The sequence below is a fragment of the Pelodiscus sinensis genome, chromosome 4 (genome assembly GCF_049634645.1).
Source record: "Pelodiscus sinensis isolate JC-2024 chromosome 4, ASM4963464v1, whole genome shotgun sequence".
NCBI classification, from domain to species: domain Eukaryota; kingdom Metazoa; phylum Chordata; order Testudines; family Trionychidae; genus Pelodiscus; species Pelodiscus sinensis.
Window position 1 is genome coordinate 98,521,645 of NC_134714.1, and position 22,276 is coordinate 98,543,920.

At 45.5% G+C, this 22,276-nt stretch overlaps 1 protein-coding gene across 1 annotated transcript; it reads left to right on the plus strand.

Annotated features, from left to right (window-relative positions):
* The first annotated feature begins 455 nt into the window (after window positions 1-455).
* DEPDC7 (DEP domain containing 7) lies at window positions 456-17,554 on the plus strand. Its single transcript, XM_006110277.4, has 9 exons — window positions 456-613; window positions 7,415-7,808; window positions 8,845-8,972; window positions 10,283-10,472; window positions 13,444-13,658; window positions 16,353-16,495; window positions 16,656-16,781; window positions 16,875-16,953; window positions 17,199-17,554. The coding sequence occupies exons 1-9, from the start codon at window positions 457-459 to the stop codon at window positions 17,420-17,422; spliced, it is 1,656 nt and encodes a 551-aa protein (XP_006110339.2). The 5' UTR covers window position 456; the 3' UTR covers window positions 17,423-17,554.
* The last annotated feature ends 4,722 nt before the right edge of the window (window positions 17,555-22,276 follow it).

Genomic DNA, 22,276 nt, shown 5'->3' on the forward strand with positions numbered 1-22,276 from the left:
CCCCTTTCTTTGACAATGCACCCTCCCAATGTGCTCTTACAAAACCTGCAAACTGACTTTGGAGCAATTTTAGATTTCAGAGAACTCTCTCCTTATGTGTCAGGTTTGTTTTCCCCCCAAAATGCACCACCCAACCTCAAGAAAAGTCTGAGGGTCTGGGTGAGGTGCTAAATGTCCTTACATGGGCAGGGAACCTTATCCCCGCGTGCCTGGCTCTGGTTTCATTGTAACTGTCCCGGTTTAAATGATGCTTTTCCCTGCCCCTTGGCCAGGCCAGCTGGAAAAAGAGAGACGGTAAATCTGGCCCCGGGAACAGAGGGCGTGGGGGGGGGGGGAGGCTCATTCTCCCAGGGGCTGGGGGGCGAATTGGATCCCGACCTCGTCCCCGCGGCCCCACCCCCAGCGCGAGCGGGGTCTGGGACAGGGGGCAGCTGCACTGAAGACGGGGCGGGGCTAATGGGCTGGGCGCTACGCGGGAGGGCTCCGCCCACGGGCTCAGCTACATGCCCGGCGGGGCCCGCGGCTCACAGAGCGGGCGGTATGGCCGGCGTGCGGGAGAAGGCGGCGGCGCTGGGTGTCTGCGCCCTGTACAGCCCGGCTAACAAGCCCCCGGGTAGGGGAGCGAGGCGCGGCAGGGCGGGCTGTGTCGGGGGGCGGGCTGTGCACTGGGACCCTGGCGCTGCTGCTGTGGGGTCTCGGCTCTCTTCTCCGGTGCTCGCACTGGGCAGTAGCGGGGGCGGCGTTGGCGGCTCTTGAGCGCTAGTTCCCTGGGTCCCCCACTCGAGCAGGAAACCGGGTCTGCCTGTGGAGCGCGGTCGTTGTGTCCCAGGGACTCGCAGGCGGTCTGCGGGCCGCTGGGAATCCAGTGGCGCCGTCCCTTCACCTGCCCTTCGGTTAGCGAAACGCACTCAGCCCGGCAGTGTGAGACAGGCGCGCTAGCGCTTCCGTCGGCTTGTGCTCTTCTTTGTGCCCTCTCCCCTGTCTCCTCAGCCTTCGTGAATCGAGGGCACCAGAACGAAACGCAGGATTCCGGGAAGAGCCTTCCCTGGAGTGGGTGATACTGTGTAATGGGGGAGCACGCCAAGAATTTGGGAAGTGGTGGAGGGCTGCACTCTTCCATATTGATGGAGGAGGTGCAGGGTCTGGGATGGAGGCTGGGTGCAGAAGGGAGCTTGCAGTAAGGGATTGGGGTGCAGGAGAGGGTGTGAGGTCTGGGAGGAACTTGCAATCTGGGTTAGGGTACTATGCAGAAGGGGGTGAAGGGGTTTGGGCTGTGACCTAGGGCAGGAGGGAGTTGTGACTTGGGAGAGGGGATTGGGGTGCAGGGTATGGGAGGCAATATGGGGGCAGAGGGTTTGGGTTATGTGGGGTAGGTGTGTACGAGGTGGGCAGAGGGCTTAGTTTGTGACCTGGGGCAGGGGATTTGGGTGCAGGATCTGGGAGGGGTTATGAGAGCAGGAGGGTGACAGAAGGGTTGGGTTATGTGTGGTGGGTGCCAAAGGATTGAGGAGGCAGCGGTGGGCTCTGGCTGGGAGACTTATCTCCTTTCCCACACTAGCTGCAGGGGCCATGTGGTTTTTGAACAGCTATGAGCCTGAAGGAACCCTGCTTTCCAAGCTGCGGATTGACAACAGGCAGTTCCCATTGGCTGGAAACCAGCCAATGGGATTGTGCTGGGGGTGGGAGCAGCATGTGAACCCTTTCTTCCTCTCTCCCCCCCCCCCCCCCCCGCCCCCAACCTGGGGTCACAGCTGTTCAAACAGAACCCTGTAAGGACCACATTTCTCAGCAGCTTGTGGGGGGCAGGCTGGGAGTCTGTCTGAGGTTCCCCAATGTGTCCGCAGGCCGGATCTGGTGGGTTGGATCTGGCCCAGGGAGGGTGTTTTGTCTAGGCCTGGTCTTTCCCCTGCTAAATACAGAGGGAAATGACCTCTTTACTTCTATTCTAGAGTCCTATTTATGCATCCAAGAATTACATTAATTCTTTTGGTCACAGCATTACCCTGGGAGCTCCTGTTCAGCTGACTATCCACCACAGCCCTTAAATCTTTGACACTGCCTCTCAGGATAGAGTCCTCTACTCCCTGTAAAGATGGCCTATGCTATTTGTTCCTAGATGGTTGTTTTCATTTAGCACATCATTTTAAAACACACATGGTTTGCTTGTGCCCAGTTTACTAAGGAATTCATCTCTCTGTGTCAGTGGCTTGTTTACCACTCCCCCAGTTTTTGCATCCTTCACAACCATCTGTGCTGACTGTGTTTTTTTTTTTTTTTTTTTTTTTTTTTAAACTATCATTGATGAAAATATTAAATAGAGGAGAGCTAAGAATCAGTCTCTGGAGCATCCTAGCAGAAACACACACGCACAATGATTGGCTGCTTACAATTATACTTTGAGTCAGCAAGTTTTTAATGTGTGCAGAGGTGAAAGTAAATGCATGCACCCTGGTGAGCAGCTCCAGTAAGAGCTGATTGAGCTGTGGCAAAAACCAGCTGGGAGCTATTTAAAGAGCTGGCAGGGATGCAGGTTGCAATAGGACCGTACCCGTAAGAAATGTTATTTTCACCCCTGAATGTGTGTCACATTAATTTTACATCATTCTGTTTTTTTAATTGAGATGTTGGGTGGTACCAAGTCAAACACCTTAACAGAAGTGTAAGTATACTATAGCAACACTATGACCTTTAATGGACCAAATTTGTAATCTCATAAAAAACCCTCAAGTTAATTTGATGGGATCTCTTTTCCATAAGATCATGTTATTGACAATTATAATGCTCTTTTAGTTCTTTATTACGTCATGTATCAGCTAGGGATGTTAATGGATGTGGGGCTGGAAGTGATAGCCCCTGCCCGTGGTGGGAGGGGTCACTCTGGCCCAGCTGGGCTGAACCGCCCCCCACCCCCAATTAAATTAGTTAACTACTTAAATGGGATTTTACATGCCTAGTATCAGCAGAGTCCTGTATTGGCTGCTCTGATATCTTGCCTGGGATCAAAACCTATCACCACCCAGGTCATGCTGTTTATCCCTCGTCCCGCCGCCGCGCCCCCCCCCCCCCATATATAAAATGATAGCATAGCATTAGGTTTCTCCCTTAGTGTTTTGGAATTTCCCCAGCATTCCCAGACTACTTCAAATTAACGTTAGCCAAATTTAGTGACTAGGATTATGAATGTGGTGCCTGTCCACCCCCGCCATCTCCATAGTACCAGAGCATCCCAGAACGTCAACTGATAGCATCAGGTTTCTACTGAGCAGAGTGTACGGATGTGGTCACCTCATCTCAAAAACGATACCTTGGCATTGGAAAAGGTTCAGAACAGAGCAACAAAATAATTAGGGGTTTGGAATGGATCTCCTATGAAGAGAGATTAAAAAGACACTTTTCAGCTTAGAAAACAGGAGACTAAGGGGGGGGTATATGATAGAGGTCTTGTCAAGGCTTCTTCCTCACTCTGGCACGCTAAATGCAGAAGTGGAGGCCTGCAAAAGTACCCCAAAACCTTATCTTTCCAGGCTTTGGTATAAAACTCCCTCCCCACCCCCATCTTAAAAACCTAGATTTTGGAGATACAATCTGCTGCCACTACCCAAGTAATGATAAGGGAATCAAAGGAGCGATCACTTGGGAAATCTCACCCCTAAAGTAAAAACCTGGACACACAAATTAACCAGTACCAGGTTAATAAAAAGAAAAGAGAACTTTTATCACCACAGTTTTCCTGTTGCAAACATAATGACTAGATGGAAAAATCACAAATTAATATACTCCATGGAGGAAACCGCTCTATGGGCCTAGAATTTAATTACAAAGGAGAGCAAAAAAAATTTTCTTAAATGCACAGATATCAGATCCCATTTCCCAAACCATAAAACAAACGGATTTATCTGAACTTTATCCTACTTACAGACTGTGAAGAGTCTCTTCTTGGGGAGAGACATAGTGTCTGTTCCCCTCAATAGCTGGAGAGAAACTGCCCAGAGACAAAGAAAACCCCCAAAATTCCTTTGTCCCAGTTTGAAATTCCTACCTACATTCCTATTGGCAGACTTAGGTATAGTTAACCCTTAGTCCCCAAGCTGCTTGCCATCTCTCATGATCATGACAGGTCTATACAATCACGACTGGTGTGGAAAAAGTGAATAAGGAAAAGTTATTTACTTACTCCCACAATATAAGATTAGGGGTCACCAAATGAAATTAACAGGAAGCAGATTTTAAACAAACAGAAGGAAGTTTTTCTTCACTCAGCCTCTGGAACTCCTTGCCAAAGGATGTGGGGAAGACCAGGATTTTAACAGGGTTCAAAAAAGCGCTAGTCTAGAATCTAACCTAGATAGCTGATGGACCTAACCTCCATGAATCTGTTAGCCAGGATGGGTAGAAATGGTGTCCTTGGTCTCTGTTTGTCTGGAAATGGGAGAGGGATCATGAGGATTGCCTGTTGTTCCCTCCCTTTGGGGCATTTGGCATTGGCCACTGTCGGCAGACAGGCTACTGGGCTGGATGGACCTTTGGTCTGACCCAGTACGGCCATTCTTATGTTATGTTCCGTGCTCTTGTTATGCTCTTATGAGTTAACTTTTCTAATGTCAGCTTTATTAGTGTTACCTTTGAGCTAAACACTGAGTTTATCAGCAAATGAATAGTGCGGCTACCAGGTAAATGCTGCTGGATAGCTGTGACTGGCCTAATGGCATCAACAAAACTTTCTTAACCCCTGTATTTTATTTCCACAAGTGAAACAGGCCATTTATTGAATAATACCGGGAAGTGCCCCTGCTTGCTACGCTCGCCAACCCCCTGTCTCTGGGGATAGACAGCCCTAGCTCTCCCTTGGCTGCCTGGGAGGGCTGGGTCAAGGTGTGGCAGCCCTGGACTGCCCCCTTCTATCCCGCCCCCCAGCTCTCCCTTCTTTTCTGGCCATCAGGCAGGGCTGAGGCCAGGCCAGCCCCAGCTCTCCTTCCCTGCGTCCCCCCCTCCCACCCCAGCCATCCGGCAGGCCAGGCTATCCCTACCCCCATGTCTTTCCTCCATTCCTACACCCCCATCCTTCCCTAACCCCTTCCCCTCCACACTGCCCATCCCCCTGCCTCCATTCCTATATTCTCCTCACCCCCCCCATTCTCCCTTATCGCACTTCCCATCCCCACATACACCTTATCCCCCTTCCTTCCTCTCTATGCACACCCTGCCACCTCCCACAAATTCACTGAGGTGCATGCCCCTCCACCCAGAAGCACTACCCGCCAGGCAGCACAGCCATGGCCATCTCAGCAGCAGCCACAGCCTGTCCCCAGCCCGGCCTTTCTATACAGGGCAGCTTTGCTTCATGGTGAACCTAGGGAGCCTGCTGTGCAGAGCGGCCGCTCTGGAGAGTTGGGGAGAGTTGGGGAAGTTGCCACGGTGCAAGACCTCCCCAGCTCAGTGCTCCCTGTTGGGCACTACTTTCAATTTCAGCTGCTGCAACCACGCCAGGAATCCCTGCTCCCCTCATGGTCCATGGCTGCACTGTGTGGCCTTCGCTGGCTCCAGGTTCCTGCATCCCTGCCTGCCCGCTCCCTCCCCACTGGCCGCTGCTCCAGCTAGTGGGCGAAGCGGGCACCAAGCAGGGGCCGGTGAGGTGGCAGGAGGCAGCGCCACCTCACTTGTTGTGGTGCATGGTGAGAGGCCCGGCTGCTCAGACAAGGCAATTAGTAACTGAGATATGGAGTTTTTTGCCTCTACATTGTGTATGAGAGTGAGAGCGGCTACTATCTGATCTGCTACTTGTAGAAATTAGTAGGTGTGAACATTACCTGGGTTTGAGAGGTATGTGAAGTCTAGGGATGCAAGAGCTTAACCAGTTACTGGGTTAACCGATCAGTTAATGCTTGTTGGTTACTGGCACCAGTTAAATTTTTCATAGGGCTTTCGGGAGCCATGGCAGCCATGCGGAGACCTGCAGTTAACCATGTAACCAATAGATTTTTTTCTATTGGTTACGTAGTTAATTTTTTTTTAACATCCCTAGTATGTTCTGAAACAGATGCACTCCATTCCTACATTAGTGGCTTTTTATCAGAGATGTATGAAAATTAACATGGCTAACACACATCTCCCCCCCCCCCCCTTTTTTCTCCCCATGCTCACTGGGCAGTGTGTAGTAATAGGGAGTTAGTTAATGGTAGCACAACTCCTTTTTAAAAAAACAGACTAAAGAAATTATTCCAGTGTTGATTTGCAGAGGGATAGTTCTGTCCCACCTCTTCCACAAGACACAAGCCTGTAAACCATATCACTTGATGGGGCTTCTGTGCAAAATGTTATAGGATCTGGATTTTAAAAGTTTATAGCTCCAGATAAATTCTTTTTGGAGAAAATCAAAGTGCAAATGCTTCACTTACTACCAAAATTGGGGTCAAAAGAATTAGTTGAAGATAACTTCTCAACTGTAGTCTCTTTAAAATTGTCAGATTTTTTTGTGTGGAAAAACAGACTTAACACAAACCCATGACTAATATGAAAGAGAAGTGAATAAAAATATCCCAAAATAATTATCTGCCATAAGGTGGGCTTGCTACTGATTCTGATGAACAACCCTGAAGTATTTTTTTAAAAAGAAGGGATTTTATTTAAAACATGCCTTGTTAACATGTTTTGCTGAGAAACCTAAGTATAGGCCTTAGCAGACCTGACAGGTACACAAGTGTGTAACTTGTGGCAAGCTAATAATATTCTGTGGCTTTTCTTGAGGGCTGTCAGGCTAAGGCAATTAGTAACTGAGATATGGAGTTTTTTGCCTCTACATTGTTGATTTGCCTCCAAGGCAGAGTTGTAATGACTGAAAGCTGTTCTAGCCAATACAGGTGTTCAGTAGCTTGTATGAGAAGTTGATGATCTTGGACAAGTGCTTAGTGAACAAATGTCTAGAAAATACCTCCCCTGTTTGTTTTGGATTTTTTTTAAAGTGTGGGGGTGGGGTGGAGGGATGTTGGCAACCATAGCACGGAAGCCAAGGAGTACTAAGCAGGCAACTTGCTGGAATCACAGGATCCTTAATTTTAAACATGCTGGTGGTTTTAAATATTGGAGAAGGGTCCCTTCAATATATAAAATATTGTCTGTCAGTGGTGTTTTGAATGAGGTACTGTAAGTGGGGGAAAAATCACAGGATGCTACCAGTTAAGGGACAGAAGAATTCTTAACTGTGAATAAGTAGCATGCTGAGGTGTGGAGGGGCAGGGCATGCGTGAAACCAGTATATTGCATTTGCATAGGAAGACCTTCCTCTCCCCCTCCCCCTTTGCTGAGTGATAGTTTACCTCGAAGAGAATAGCTTGCTGTGCTTTTTTTCCTGCATTATGTATCTTCATGTCACAGTAACTGAAGATACCAATTGCTTTCCCTCTCCTTCAACCATTAGGCTTCAGCTTAGCACAAAAGCCATTTGGAGCAACATATGTATGGAGCAGCATTATCAATGCACTTCAGACGCAAGTGGAAGTGAAAAAGCGGAGACACAACCTGAAATGCTATAACAACTGTTTTATTGGCTCTGATGCGGTGGATGTCATCTTTGCTCACCTCCTCCAGAACAAGTATTTTGGGGATGTAGATATTTCCCGTGCTAAAGTAGTGCGAGTGTGTCAAGCACTGATGGATTATAAAGTGTTTGAGGCTGTTTCAACTAGAGTCTTTGGAAAAGACAAACGGTCTGTGTTCGAAGATAGTAGTTGCAGCCTCTATAGATTGACAAATGTACCGAGCTCAGAAGGCAGTCCGTTTGAAAAAGAATATGGGTATTGTACCCATCACAGGTAAGTACTCAGGGGTATGTGAAGATAAGATGCTGTGCTATGGGGAAATACTGCTATTTTGGGGGGGGTTGCTTGTTCAGTTTTTCTAGAAAGGCATCCCACGTACCTTCCATCCACGACACTAGTACAATATGAGTGACAGCTAGCTTCTGGGGGGCAGGGGGGACGGGGCACGGTATATTTTCAAATGAGAAAGTAGGTCAGTCTCCACGTCAATTCAGCCCTTGCTTCCTCTAGCCAAGAAGGCATAAAGGACTGAAAGCTAGTTGTGTGGAAGAGGAGATAGATAGATAGAAGTTGTCAGGCTCTTCTAAAGGGGGCTGCTGATCACTAATCACAGGGAGTTCTATTCAGTCACTGTGTTTCTGGTGCAGAATTAGGTTTGTAATCCAGAGGTTTTCTTGTTACCAACTGACTAAGCCATGCAGTCCTCAAGGAAAACTGCAAAATTATTAGTCTTGCCACATGACTGTTTCATGTACAGTAAAACCTGTGTTATCTGGCATGCTCGGTGATTAGGGTGTTCTGGTAATCTTAAATATTCCAGTTATCTGATGATCCCATCAACCTAGGAAAAACCAATGGACAACGATAGTAAAACTCAAGTTTTGGATATCTACCAATGTAAACTATATTGTAATCAACATAAACACAATGCCAAGGATGTATGGGACAATTGAACAAGTATTTTATTAAAAAGAAACAGTACTGTAATTATTATAAGGCACAGTAACATAAATTAAAACTAAAAATTTAGTCATTCTCTGGATCCAAATCACTGCCTGGCCCAGTTCCCAGCTGGCCAGATCAAAGCGCCACACTGTGTGGCTGCGCCTGGCTCCCGGCCAGCTGGATTAAAGCACTGCGCCCTGCAGCTGTGCCAAGCTCCTTGGAAATTTGTTGGTTTCTAAAGTTTTCCGGATAGTTAAGTGCCGGATAGCGCAGGTTTTACTGTGTAGAGATTTGATTTTTCATAAGTAAATGGGCCCTTCAGAAAGAAGTTGTGATGTGGGATCACCCTTTCTTTTTGTCTCAGACACGAGAAAATGGCATTTAATTCTACTCCAGTCAAATCAGAAAGCTTAGAAGATCTCTGGGAAAACTTGAGTCTAAAACCCTCTATTGCTCCCAAAGTAAACAGCTCTACAAGTTTGCCTCGTCAAGGTAAGCCAAATACGATGTCTCATTCTTTCTTACTCCACAAGTAGGTAAAACAGGTTGAAACTCCCTAGTCCAGCACTCTCTGGTCCGGCAACATCTGTAGTCCAGCATGATTTTAGCTAGCCAGATGTCTACTTCTCATGGGTGTGGCCAAGTTTCCTGTGGTCCCATGAAGTTTTAGTCACCAGTCCTTCCTCTCAGGGTTCTGTGCTGTTTAGGTCTAATTTACCCCTAAATGTCTTCTACGAGCTCAGTAAGCAGTGGAAGTGTTGGTAAATCTGCTAGACAATATTGACTTCCTGTGGTTTGGCAAATTTTCTGGTTCAGCACGGATCAGGTCCTGAGGGTGCCAGACTAGAGAGCGACAAGAAGGTTCAACCTTTATTACTGGTAACAGACATATGCCTTTCCAGTCATAAACCAGAGGAAAGATGTTAGAATAGTCTTCAGTGTTTATGAAACTCAATGTTCATAATACAAGAACACTGTGCACTGGAGTTTTGTTTCAGCTTAGATTCTTACAGATGTTACCTTGAGATTAAACAATACATCAGTGTAGAAATTTGAGGGAAAACACACTCATGAGCTGGTATAGATTCAAACTAGAGATATTAACTGACAAACGGAGGATTTCTATCTTAAGCTACGATCACACCTAACTTTGTCATAGACATAACTCATTGGTTCATATATACCCTCTTCCTGTACCTCAAAATGTGCATATGCTCTATCCAGTCTCCATCCTTCTCCCTAAATTGCTTTATGTAAGAGAGCTTAAAATTTTGGCTGATGGTTTGTTTTCTTGCTCAGTTTAAACTGTAAAACTAGATTTTTGAATTTATTGCTGAATGTTTCCTTCTCGGGCTCAATTAGAGTACAAAGAAGTACTTCAAGTAGTTTCTGGGTAAGTACACTAGACCAGTCTTTTAGTTTTCAGTTCTGGAAGCCCTAAACCATGGTAGAGATCTACAGCTAAGAGCCACTGAGCTCTAGAATCTTCAACAAATCTTTCCTTCTTCAGGAGTCCATATGAGTAGAAGTTACTTGACTTGATTCATGTTAGCATGCAAATAATGTAAAGCATTTCAGACTATCCAAGGGTAATTCTCCTACTCTAACAGCTAACTAAACAAATTCTTTCTTCCTGCTGTAATAAAGTGCACTTAAAATTGATAAGGTACCTGCTCTTCGTTACTGGAACCCCTAAGAGAAGACTGAAGTCAGTTAGCAGAAAGGAAAACAAATTATACATTTCTAGACTCTTCAGTGGCAGGATCTCACTGCTTGTCTTTATATGCCTCAACCCCTCCCAGTTATTAATGAAGTATGGCAAGAACAAACAATTGCTCGTCTGCTGCAGCTTGTGGAAATTCCACTTCTTGACTCTTTACTCGAACATCAAGGGGTCCAGTCCAAGCTTCCCCGAACCATGAAGGAGACTGGCTACATCATCACAAGCAACTACATAGACAGAGAGATTCTCAAAGCTTTCAGTGACTCTCAGTAAGTAGAAACTTATTTGATTGTTAGGGCAGGAAGCCTTTCTGGACTGTTCTCTTTTTAAGTCGTGGAAATGTAACACCCCAGGTCTATTCTTGGTTCATCCATAGGCATGACTGTAATAAACATAATAAAACCAAACTTGCCTATTGCATAAAAGACAACAGGCAGGGTATCTATCCATTAGAATTGAATGGGTTGAACAGTGGTATAGTTTGCTAAGCTAATACCATATCCAACAGAGACCATTATTGCTGAACCCTGCCTCTAAAGGATCTGATAGTTAAGTAAGAAACAAAAGTGCCCAAATGTCTTTAAAATAAACTTTAAAAAATTGCAGCAAAATACAGGCTTTTCATTTGACTTAGCAAAAGTGGTGAGTTCTCCAGAGAAGGTTGTTACCTTATTGCATGTGCATGCCAACACTCCAGATTATGAATAGCATGTAACCAGTTGTTGGAAAGTTTAAAAACCTATCACACAGAGATTGGGAGCAGACTTGGGCCAGTCTAACTAATACAAGAACTAGATCTAGTGACTTCTCCAGCCCAGAGGTATAAGCTTGTCCAGCAGCCACTTTCAGTAATTATAAGTAAAGGGGTTTCTATGCATGGTGAACGGACTGTTAGCCAATCGTCCTTTTAGGCTGAGGGCAGGGACTGTGCTTTGATAGAGAGCTGAATGCCATAGGAGGCCCTGGAGAATATTTGGAGGGCTAAGTGTGGGGCCTAGACCAGCCTTCTAGTGGGTAGGGAGGGCTCCCTGACTTGGCCTCTTAGCTAACTGTGAAGTAATGGGGCGGGTGGCAAAGTGCACACAGATTCCACTGCTGGTAAATTGGGGTTCCACAGGAAAAGTTTAGGTACCACTTGTCTATGGAGAAGTAGAGTTAGAACTCCTCCTCTTCAGTTGAATAGTCCAGGTATAATTTTCATTAAAATGATAGCAAATTGTAGAAAATCAGCTGGAAAAGAATGAAGCACACTCTCCCTTTTTAATGTTACATTTCTAACTATAATCTTGTAATGTAGCTTATTTCTGATGAATGGCTGGATACTAATTGTGTGTGACTGCTGTGTCCTCTCCCTGAGATTCCCTGGACTTAAACTAGTCCTACAAACACAAAAAGCACGCCGAGGTATGTCGTGAGCCAGTATCTGCCACCTTGAGATGATTAAATGTAGCTTTTAAGGGTTGGCACTGTTAATCAAAACAAGTGCTGATAGATTTCCCCTTCCTCCCCCCCCCCCCCCCCCCCCTTCGAGAAGGAGAAAAATCTATCTAATTGTTTTTCCTGTGGGACAGCAAAGCTGCCTGGCCTGGGCGGATTCCACCTCTCTGCAAGAGAGTCTGGGGTGGTGGCAGCAGCTTTTCGCTGAGCTCGGGGGAACTGCCACCTCCAGCTGCCTCATGCCAGGGCCAGGAATGCTCGGGCCACCGCCTGCCCAGTGCTCCAGCCAGCGTCCTGCAGGGGAGAGGAGAAAGCCCTCAGGTTCTGTGCCGGGACAAGTCTTGGGGCTTTCTCTTCTCCCCCTCCCCCTCAGGAAGCCGGTGCTGTCGTGCTCATCTTGCGCGGGGGGGGGGGGGGGGGGGAGAGGGAGTTGAGGCTGGAGCGCTGGGTGGGCGGTGGCCTGAGCACTCCCAGCCCTGGCCTGAGGCAATCGGAGGTGGTGGTTCCCCTCTGGGTCTCCAAGTGTTGGGGCCCCGAGCACAGTGAGGAGCTTCTGCCCTCACCCCGGCCCAGCCTTGGCCCTCAACCAGCCACAGGGTGGCCAAGAGGCTGGAGCTAGCTGCGACTGGGGAGGAGGGTTGGAGGGCCAAGGGGCCAGAGCTGTGATCAGGGTGGGGAGGTAGGGAGGCCAGGGCTGGCTGCAACCAGGGAGGAAGGTGGAGGGGCAGAGGCTGGGGGAGAAGGCCAGGGCTGACTGTGGCCAGAGGGGGACATGGAAGGGCCAAGAAGCCAGAGCTGTGATTAGGAAGGGGAGTGGGGAGGCTGGGGCTGGCTGTGACCAGGGAGAGGGAACCCGAAGGTAGCCCTGAGAGGCCGGGGCTGGCACAGGCTTGGGCCCTCCCCCTCCAACTGCAAGGGGTGGGAGCAAGAGGCCCTCCCCCTCCAAGCGCAAGAGGTGGGAACAGATGGGTATTGATGAGTGTAGTGAGCAGGTAGCACTGCCCTGTAGTAATTAAGAAAAAAGAAAAGCACCTAATTGGAGGAGATAACAGCAGGCAGTGAGGAAAGGTAATATAGTGTTTTTTTAACTATATTGTACAACCAAAAGGCCCCCTCAAACTAGGTTAGTATGGCTGTATTACTCCTTCTTTGATTCCAGAAACTCTTAATTAACCATGAGTGAACAGACTGAACTTTTTTTTTAAAGGCTTCACTTGAAATTCCACACTATTCCATTAGGAATATAGATTGAAACCTTGTCCTTATCTATCAAGGTCAGATCAATGTTGGGGGATCGCTGGCCAGTCGTATTTGTACCATGTACACCTAATACATAGAAGGTCACTATGACTTTAAGTACTTATTACGCGTCCCCCTGCCTGCTAACACCAATTTCCCCAGGGATGGAGCAGGCAGTGGTATTGGGAAGGCAGCATAAGGTATGTCCTGAATATACAGAGGCATGGTGGGTTCTGGAGTGGCCTAGTGGATAGGGTAATCACCTCAGGAGCGCAGGGTGCTGGGTTTGAGTACCACAAACAGAATCCTGAACTTTAATCTTGAAATGCAAATAATGGAGCAGACTTTTAAACCCTTTACTCACTTGATCCTAACTCAGGCTTTGCCTGTTCTGAGAACCAGACTCCCTAAGCACCTAAACATATTTTTACTGGTTTGGACATGTAAATAGACGTGCTTGCGAAGAGTTTTTGTCCTCTGAAGACAAAATTCAGCTGACTAATGCTTTATGCCTGTATCTTCATAGAATTATTTTAGTCTTTAGCTAATGGTCTGTCTTCCTAGGACTGATGAATGGCTCTCTGCAGCAATAGATTGCATGGAGTATCTTCCAGATCAAATGGTGGTAGAGATAAGCAGAAATTTGCCTAGTCAACCGGATAAAGCAGATACCTGGAAACTGCTGCTATTTGATACTATTGGTAGATACTACAGCCAAAAGAAGGAGCCACTGTTAAACCACACATCTGACATCCACACAGGAATTGCAGAGCTGTTGGGTAAGTGAAATGAAATGTAGCTGAGATCCCAGGCTCATCTAGCAAGCGGACAGCAGAATTGGGTATTTAGCTGCCAGGCTTCAGGTCTGAAGGTTATACAAAGTCCTAAAAACGAAGGCTGTGTTTATACTACAGCCTATGTGGGCATAACCTGTATTGCTTGGGTGTGACCAAGGTTCCCTGCAGCTGCTTTAATGAGCCCCACCCAGGGGTTCAGGGTTGCCATGCACAGAGCTGTCTGGCTGGGGGAGGAGCACTTCTCCCTCAGCTAAAGCTGCAGCTCCCTGCTGAGGGCAGAGCAGATAGCTGGGAGGTGGGATGGGAGAGACTGCTGCTATAGCTGATAGAGTGCCCCTCCCCCCCCAGCCAGGTAGCTCTGTGCATGGCAACCCTGAGCACCTTGGTGGGGCTCACTAAGCGGCTGCCGCACAGCTTGGAGGGAACCCTGGGTGTGACTAGTGCATGCTTGCACCCCAAGCAACATGAGTTACACACTGGCATCAGCATGTTTGTGCACAGTGCTGTATTGGTGGTAGAGTGTCTCCTGCTGACACACATGCTGCTTGTGGAGGTGGGTGTTTTTTATGCCTGTGGGAGAACTCTTTCCTGTTTGCATAGAGCATCTTCAACATACTCCATGTAGGCCACAGCTGCACCTCTGCAATGTAAAAGAGCTCTAATTTAGGAGCCTCAGGGTGGATTTGATTTAAATCACTAGTCAGGAAGACTTGATTAATCATGGTTTTCTATGTTCTTGTTGCTGGTTATAACATTAATACATATTATTCACAACTCAGATGTAGGCTTCATTTTTAGAAGGTACCACACTCTACACTTCTCAAAATAAGCCACTTTTAAAACTTTTCAGATTAATTTTACAGCTATATCAGAAAATGAATGATTGTTTGGATATTTCATTTAACAAATGTAATTGAAGCAGATATTTATGAAGTCATTGGGAGGTGAATTATCTCCAATTCAACAGGTTAATCATTAATATTTGGAGGATTTTTCTAGCCATGCTGTATTAGGAGGAGAACATCACCGAGACAGACATTGAAATTGTTTAAATTAAAAAAATGCATATGGTTGTTAAAAATATTATATATTTGCTGTTGAAGAGAAAAATCCATAATACAGAATGTTGTTTTAGTTAAATAAAACATTCAATTTTTTTAAAACAATTTTAACAAAAACCTGATAACTATAAAATAGTTAAATGAAATATTAAAAAAAAATGACTCTGTCAGCCAGGTCAACATGAGAAATGTAAAATATTGGCTTCTGCAGCTAATTGTCATCCTCACCTTCATTTTCCTGTTTGTTCATAATCTGGAAAAGAAAAACAAGCTTTCTTGACTCTTCAGGTCTCAAACAATTTGTCAATTTTAAATGAATTAGTCCAAAGGAAGAAAATATTCTTTCAACACTGTCAGAACAAATTACTGCTGTTTGTTGAAGTTAATCTCACTTTTTAGTCTCTGAATCAAAGTGCTTAGGTGACTTCCACCAGTTTACTGGTGGGATTTTTTTTCTTTAAATCATCAGCAAACACATTTCTTGAATGGTTCACCTTTTAGCTCTGAAGTTTATTATAACTGGCATCATGGAGGGATAATTGCTGGATGCCCATGTCGGAGTCATCTCCTTTTCTTCAGCAGTTAAGGTTTGACCCTAGTACCAAGTATTAAGAACATTTGCAAGGAAACAAGCTGGAGATGAATGGGACACGCTGGAGACGAATGGGGGGGGGGGCACTTTTTTAAAATGCTTGTAATTTAAGTCTGTCACTGCATATGTCTCTTTAAGATCTCACTCAGTTCCTTCCAAATTTCAACACCACCAGCAGCTATTTCCCTGCCTTTTGTTCAAGGCTCCAGCAAGAAGCTTCAGGGTACTCAGCATGTATTCAAAAATGATTTAATCACTGCAGTGGCTGTCAATGAGCTTAGCTCAGCTGAATTTGGTACAGGTTGGACTTCTCTTGTCCCGCACCCTTGGGACCTGACCGGTCCCAATGAGGGAGTTTGTTTGGATCAGGGGAGGCCATTTCCATATCACTGCTGACGGGACTCCAGGTCTCCTGGCATCTGTCAGCAAACCTAGTGGAGATCCCTTGCCCCCAGGCTGCTGGCTCCCAGGACTGCTGGCCAGTCCCTGCCATCACAGTGGAGGCCATCAGGCTCTGCTCACTCTAGGGCTGCCACAGCTCCAATGTTCAGGGACTGCCAGGACTCCACTGTGGCTGGGCTGCTGTGGCTCTTGGGCACCAACGCTGCCACAGCTCTGGGGTGCCAGGGCTGATATGGCTTTGGGGCTGCTGGCGCTCCACTCCCAAGGCTGCTGGACTCTGTTATCCCAGGGCAGCCACAGCTCCACTGCTGCCAGGGCTCAGGGCATGGGGGCTGCCGTGGCTCTGCTATGCCAGGGCTGCCACAGCCAACCCCATGGCCCGCCAGCCCTCTGGTCCAGCAACATCCATAGTCCTGCTGGACTAGAGAGTCCTGGAGAAGAGATGTTCAACTTGTAGCATAGACTTGCCCTTAGTTTCTGCTTAGATATGTCCAGTTGAATAGATAACTCCAGTCTGTTTTTGTTGGTTGACTTACTAATAACTACTGTTTCTGAGCTTTGTATTTTATTTTCAAAGCTCAAAAGGAGCATGAACCTACTGAACTTTGTCTTTGTTCCCAGTGAATGGAAAGACAGAACAGGCTTTAGAAGCAATTCAACTCTATTTGAAGCTTTTGGATAGTCAAACTAGAGAGGAGTTGAGGAGGCTGCTGTACTTTATGGCTATTGCAGCCCGTCATTCTGAGCTCCAGTTGCTGAAAGAGGTAAATCTAACATCCAAGATTTCTAGCTCTCATAACTCCCCGTAGAGACTGTGTTCATTCTAGTGTGTTTTTAATGCAATGTGGAGCTTTCTTAACCTTAAGCAGTAAATAGGAAAATTATAATGCGACTCTGACTACTCACTGTTGCTCTGATTTGTAGAGTGACAACAGGATGGTTGTAAAAAGAACGTTCTCTAAAGCTATTGTCAACAATAAAAGTTTATCAAAAGGAAAAACTGATCTCCTCATTTTATTTTTGGTAGACCAGCAAAAAGACGTTTTAAAGGTAAGCCCATGAAAGTAGTTGAGACTTAATTTATTTCAAACATCTAATCTATTTAACCACTGAAAATATTTGTATTTTTGACTCTTATTCAAGATTCCAGCAACATTACATAAAATGGTTAGTGATAAGTTGATGGCTATACAACAAGGGCAAGATCCTAGTAAGGACACAGGTAAGGTTTTTATTGCCCTTTTAGACTATTAATTTTTAAAGGATTCTTTGTAAACTGGACAAATGCATAATTACATTAAAAATGCAGACTGAGATGGCATCAAAAGATCCTTTTTAAAACTGGATGTGACAGGAAAGATATAGAACCAATTTAATGTAAAGGCAAATATGCCTGTAAAATCTATAGGGTGGGTATCTCTTTCTGATTGCTTGTAAATGATCTGACTTTTTTTCATATGTCATTAGGCTACACCTTCTGCCAGAAACTTGATCAAAGTGAATATCATTACAGTATACAGAAGACCACAAAAGATGAGCTGTTATCTTTGCTAAAAACTATTGATGAAGATACAAAAATCTCAGCCAAGGAAAGAAAGAAATTGCTAGGTCAATTTCATAGTAGCAATCCAACTATTTTCTTGCAGTATTTTGGGGAGAGAGTTAATAGTATGTGTGTAATTGAAAATTAAGGAAATGTTATTTGTGCAGTAGTTTTCAAAACACTGTCTCTTTTTAAAGCTTTTGTACTCATTTACAATAAAACTATTTTGAAGATAAATGGAATTTACAAGTAATTAATCTAATTAAACTCTAATATCAGGCTTCAGTAGCTTTTTATTTATGGAACAGTTTGAGAGCTCATCTTAAAATTTTGTTGCAATAGTGCCAAAACAAGACTTTCTGATGGCAATGAAACCTGAAGTCAAGAATCCTGATTCCTGTATCTTTTTATATTACTGTCTTCAAACATTGAAGTAGTTGTGTGACAATGGAAAGTTAGCCACTTAGCCTGAAGCAAATACTTTTGCTATCTAGGACTGGTTTGAAGTTGAGGGGTTTTTCTCCCTCCTGCAACACTTTTTTTTTTCTGCTTGAATTTTAGCCTAATCTAACTGTTCTTGTAAGATATATTTCAAAGTAACAGTTCTTTCTTTTCTTTAATGCAGTACTATAGTAGTCTAGAAAGCTGTATTAACAGTTAGAAACAGGTTGTGGAATATCAAACAGCAAATGTTTAACTGCCATATTGTTGACTCATTGTACCAGTGTACACTTAATGAGGGACATGACTTGATTAAAGGCCTGATCATGCTGCATATGCTCAACTCCCGTTAACTTTACTGGCTTTAAAGTTGCTGTGCAAAAGATTATATTTAGTTGTAGCGGGATATTAGCTGGCTTAATTATTTTTATTTTTTTTACTAAGGGACAACTTATGAGTGTTTTAATGAATCTTAAATAAGGCCAGTGCTGGGATGCTTTTTATGAACCATTTAGCTACAGTTAGTGATTCAGAACAAACATGAGGGTTTTGAGTCTACAGTGTGGACACATGATTTGCTAACACAAATCCACACTGAAATCTTGGAAGCTGCTATATATTTTCAAAATTAGGGAAGGAGCATAGTCAATCTTTTCACTGACTTGTGGCCAATTTTGCCTTTACTCGGAGTCAAGGATTTCACCAAGCTATTGGGGCTGTGCCAGTAAAGACCTCTTCCTTTCATTATGCAGGTCTCTTGTGATACAATAACTCTACACTGCATTACAGCTGTCATATTGTCCCACAGCAACAAAAGCTAATTGAGAAACCAACTCCATGTATCTGACAGACTAAGGATGGTGACAGTTAGTTTAGTGTGCCATAATGCAAATAGTCATTGCCATATACGGTGGTTGAAATACAGAGGCACTTAAAAGAAATCTGCATCACTGCTCCTCTAACGCGCAATGACTCTACTCTTTGACTCTTAAACACAAACTATGCTGAAGGAAGATTAGCAATAGTTGATGCTATTTAATGGGTTGGAAGATGATTGACTTCAGCAGCCAGTGTTGATTCGTTGTAGCTAAAGCAAGATGGGCTATTGCTACATTTTTCTTATTGGATTACTTTTTTAATCACATCTGAGATTAAGACTTAACTGTGCCCAGCCCCATAAGTGTGCTAATTCATGACATACTATATTTAAAATATGCCCGATCATTGAACTAGTCTTTGTACTGGCTGGGGATCAGATGGAATATTATGAAAGGGATCAACTCAGCTGCCTAAATGCAAGCCTGGTTTTGAAGATGTCCCTGAAATGTCTCATAATGACTGGCAGATGTATACACTTCTAAAATAAATTGCTGATTTATTAGAACACTAGATAATGAGCACCCACAACACCTCTGTGCAAACATTATGTACTTCTCTCTGTAATATGACATTTGCTTGCTCTGCTTTTCATAAAGCCATAAAATTTCATATACTATGGAAATTAAGATAAGCTTTGTACATAGGCAGTGATCCTCATTCATTATTGCTTCCTATACTACAAATGACCTATGCTTATCTGTATTTTCCATACAGGTATGCTTTTGGATTTTTTTGGAGGGGAGGGGGTGTGAGGGAGACTTGGTGAGTCCTAAAACTAGCTTATTGCATGCCAGGGAAAACAAACTAAGTATACGGTAGATGAAGAGTTTACTACCTTTTCTCCCCCATCCCTTTTTAATTTTCCTAGGCCCTTTTCCTCAACTTATTTTGAGGAGGAAAGAATAATTGTTTTTTCTCCCTTCTAGAAGGGTGACATAAAAAGAAAAAGTTAGAGGTAATTATCCATTTTGGAAAAATGCTTTGGTTGAAGTTGACGAGGCTCATTTTGTCAAGCAATATTAATATTGTGCAGTTTTTAGAGTGCTTGTTCACATCATCCACTCCAGGTTGGGTGATTCCAAGAAGTACCAACGGAGACAGGTAGGAGTTAATGGATACATTGTGTGCAGCCTGGCTCTACTGAACCCAGCATTTTCACTGGCCTGCCGGGTGATGGTGTAGTGAGACGTGAACATGTGGACCAAAGACCATGTTGTGGTGTTATCCATACAAGTGTCCTGGATCGGAACATGAGCCAGGAATGGTGCCAAGGATGCTTCAGCTCTTTCAAGTGTTCCTTCACAAATGGTGGAGATGGGATGTGTGCCGGCTCATAAGTTCTGATGCAGGTGATGATGCAATTAGAAATCCTTTACAAGGACACCAGGAGGCCCTGCCTCCTGTCCACAGTTGCAATGAAGAACAGAGTCAATTTCCAGAAGGTCTTGGTTCTCTCCAGGTAAAATGCTAGGGCACACCTGACTTCCAGAGTGTGCAGTCTCCTCTCCAGCCTATTGCTTGCTGTGAGGCTTGGGATAAAACCCAAGGCTCTTCCTCCTCCTCCCTTGCCCCAGTGAAGGGGTGTACAACGATCTCTTGTTTCAGTAACTGTCCTTTTCAGTTCACTGTGCACTTTGTTGTATATAGTTTTTTTTTTAGTATAGTAGAGTTCCCTTTGTAATCCTACCAAGACTTAGCCTTGGGAAGGTGTATGCCCTGGTCCTCGGGGATTAAGAACTGCGACTTATAGAAATTCATTGCTGGGCAGTGGCACCCAAACCAATTGTCTAAGCTGCTGGAGGGATACCTACAGCTAATGTGAGTTCCCCATCTGCAAAACCATAGTCACCCCACCCTGGAGGCAAAGTTGCCCCTCAGGCAGAAACCTAAACTCGGGCCTACAAAGCACCATCAGCCATGGTCTCCTGCCCCCTGGAGATGGAACCACAGTGCTGGGGCCCCTTCACTTACAAGCAGAGGAAGCATTCCAAGCAGTGCAGGCCCCAAGGAAGTGCCACTGGCACCATTTTCCTCTTCCCCTAAGGAGGCCCTTGTGGGGGCCCTGCCCATAGTCCCCCCAGGCCAATGCCAAGGCTCATCAGGAGCTTTTTAAAAGGCCCCTTAAGGACAGTCCTTTTGACACCCCATCCTGTTTGCAGAAAAAACAGATAACCTGTGTGGGCTGAAGGATTAGTGCACCACCCTCAAAATCCTGTAAACCTCCAGGCAGCAGAGAAAGCAGTTTAAGCTACAGCCTACCCCCAAAAGCTGAGCCAGCCTAGACAGGAACCCTTCTAAGAGACTAGGAAGGCCTGGGACAATATCCTTCAGTGCAGCTGAGTTCTTCCCACCCAGCATAGTGCAAAGCAGGCATTTTGAGGGTGATATCCTAGCCACAGTCTTGCATCCTGCCCCTCTGCCTTTCTCCAACCAGCTTTATTTCCTCCTAGCCTGGACATCTATAATCTCAGATTGCTGGGTCCTCAAGTGCTGTGGTGAAGGGCTATATGCTTCAATTTGTTTCTACTCCCCCAGTCCACCCATCCTCCCTATCCCTTTTCAAGAACTCTCATGAAAGTCTACTGTAATAGGAAGTACAAAGCCTGTTGTAGGCAGAGGCCATGGAAGAAGTTCTCCTAGATTGCAGAGGTTAGGGGTTCTACTTCATTATTTGCTAACCCCCCAAAGTCAAGGGAGGGGTCTGAGACCCATCTTGACTTGCAAGATCTCAACAAATATCTCAAGAAGTTGAAGTTCTTCGAGTGGTTGCTCATGTCCATTCAAATTAGGTGTGCGTGCACTGCATGCATGGTGCCCAGACCATTTTTTCCCCCAGCGGTACCTGTCAGGCTGGCAGGTTGCCCCCTGGAGTGGCGCCGCTATAGTGGAACATAAGTACCCCTGCCGGCGCTCTTTTCCCCCTCTCCCTCCCAGTTCCTTCTTACTGCTCGTGACGGTTGTTGGAGCTCTGCTGTCTCGCACAGTTCCCAGCTAAGATAGTTTGTTCACCCGTTGGCAGTTAGTTCGTTATTGTTGTTTGTGTATTATAGGTGTTAGATACTTAGTAGTTGTAGTTCTTATCTCTCCCCTCCAGGGGAGGGTGATGCCAGGCCCATGTGGATTTAAACCTTGTGTGTCCTGTGCTAAACGGATGCCTCCCCCCCCCCACGAGGCATGGCTAAAGTGTCTAGGAGAGTCCCACCTCACAGACTTGTACAAAATTTGTCTCGGCTTGACAAAGCTGGGTTGATTTAGTTGGGATTGGTCCTGCCTAGAGCAGGGGGCTGGACTTGACCTTCTGAGGTCTCTTCCAGCTCTATGGTTCTATGATTTAAACCACGTATGAAGTGGGAAAGGGATTCTTGTTTAAAGCTGCTGCTTGTGGAGTCAGCTGTCCAACCAGCACCATCTAGAGCAGTGGTCACCAACCAGTAGATCAGGATCTACTGGTAGATCTTGGAGCCTTTGACAGGTGATCCTTACAGGCTTGGCGGGGAGGCTGTCAAGTGCCAGCACTTCATCTGCCGCTCCCTCACTGCCCTGCCGCTCCTGCCCTCTGCCTTGGAGCTGTTCCCCTTTGCCCCCCTCCCCACCTCTTGCTTGCTATTCAGGTCACAGGAAGAAGAGGAAGGGGGTGCTGATCTCAGGGTCCTCCTCCCTCCCTTCGTCCATCTCCACAGAG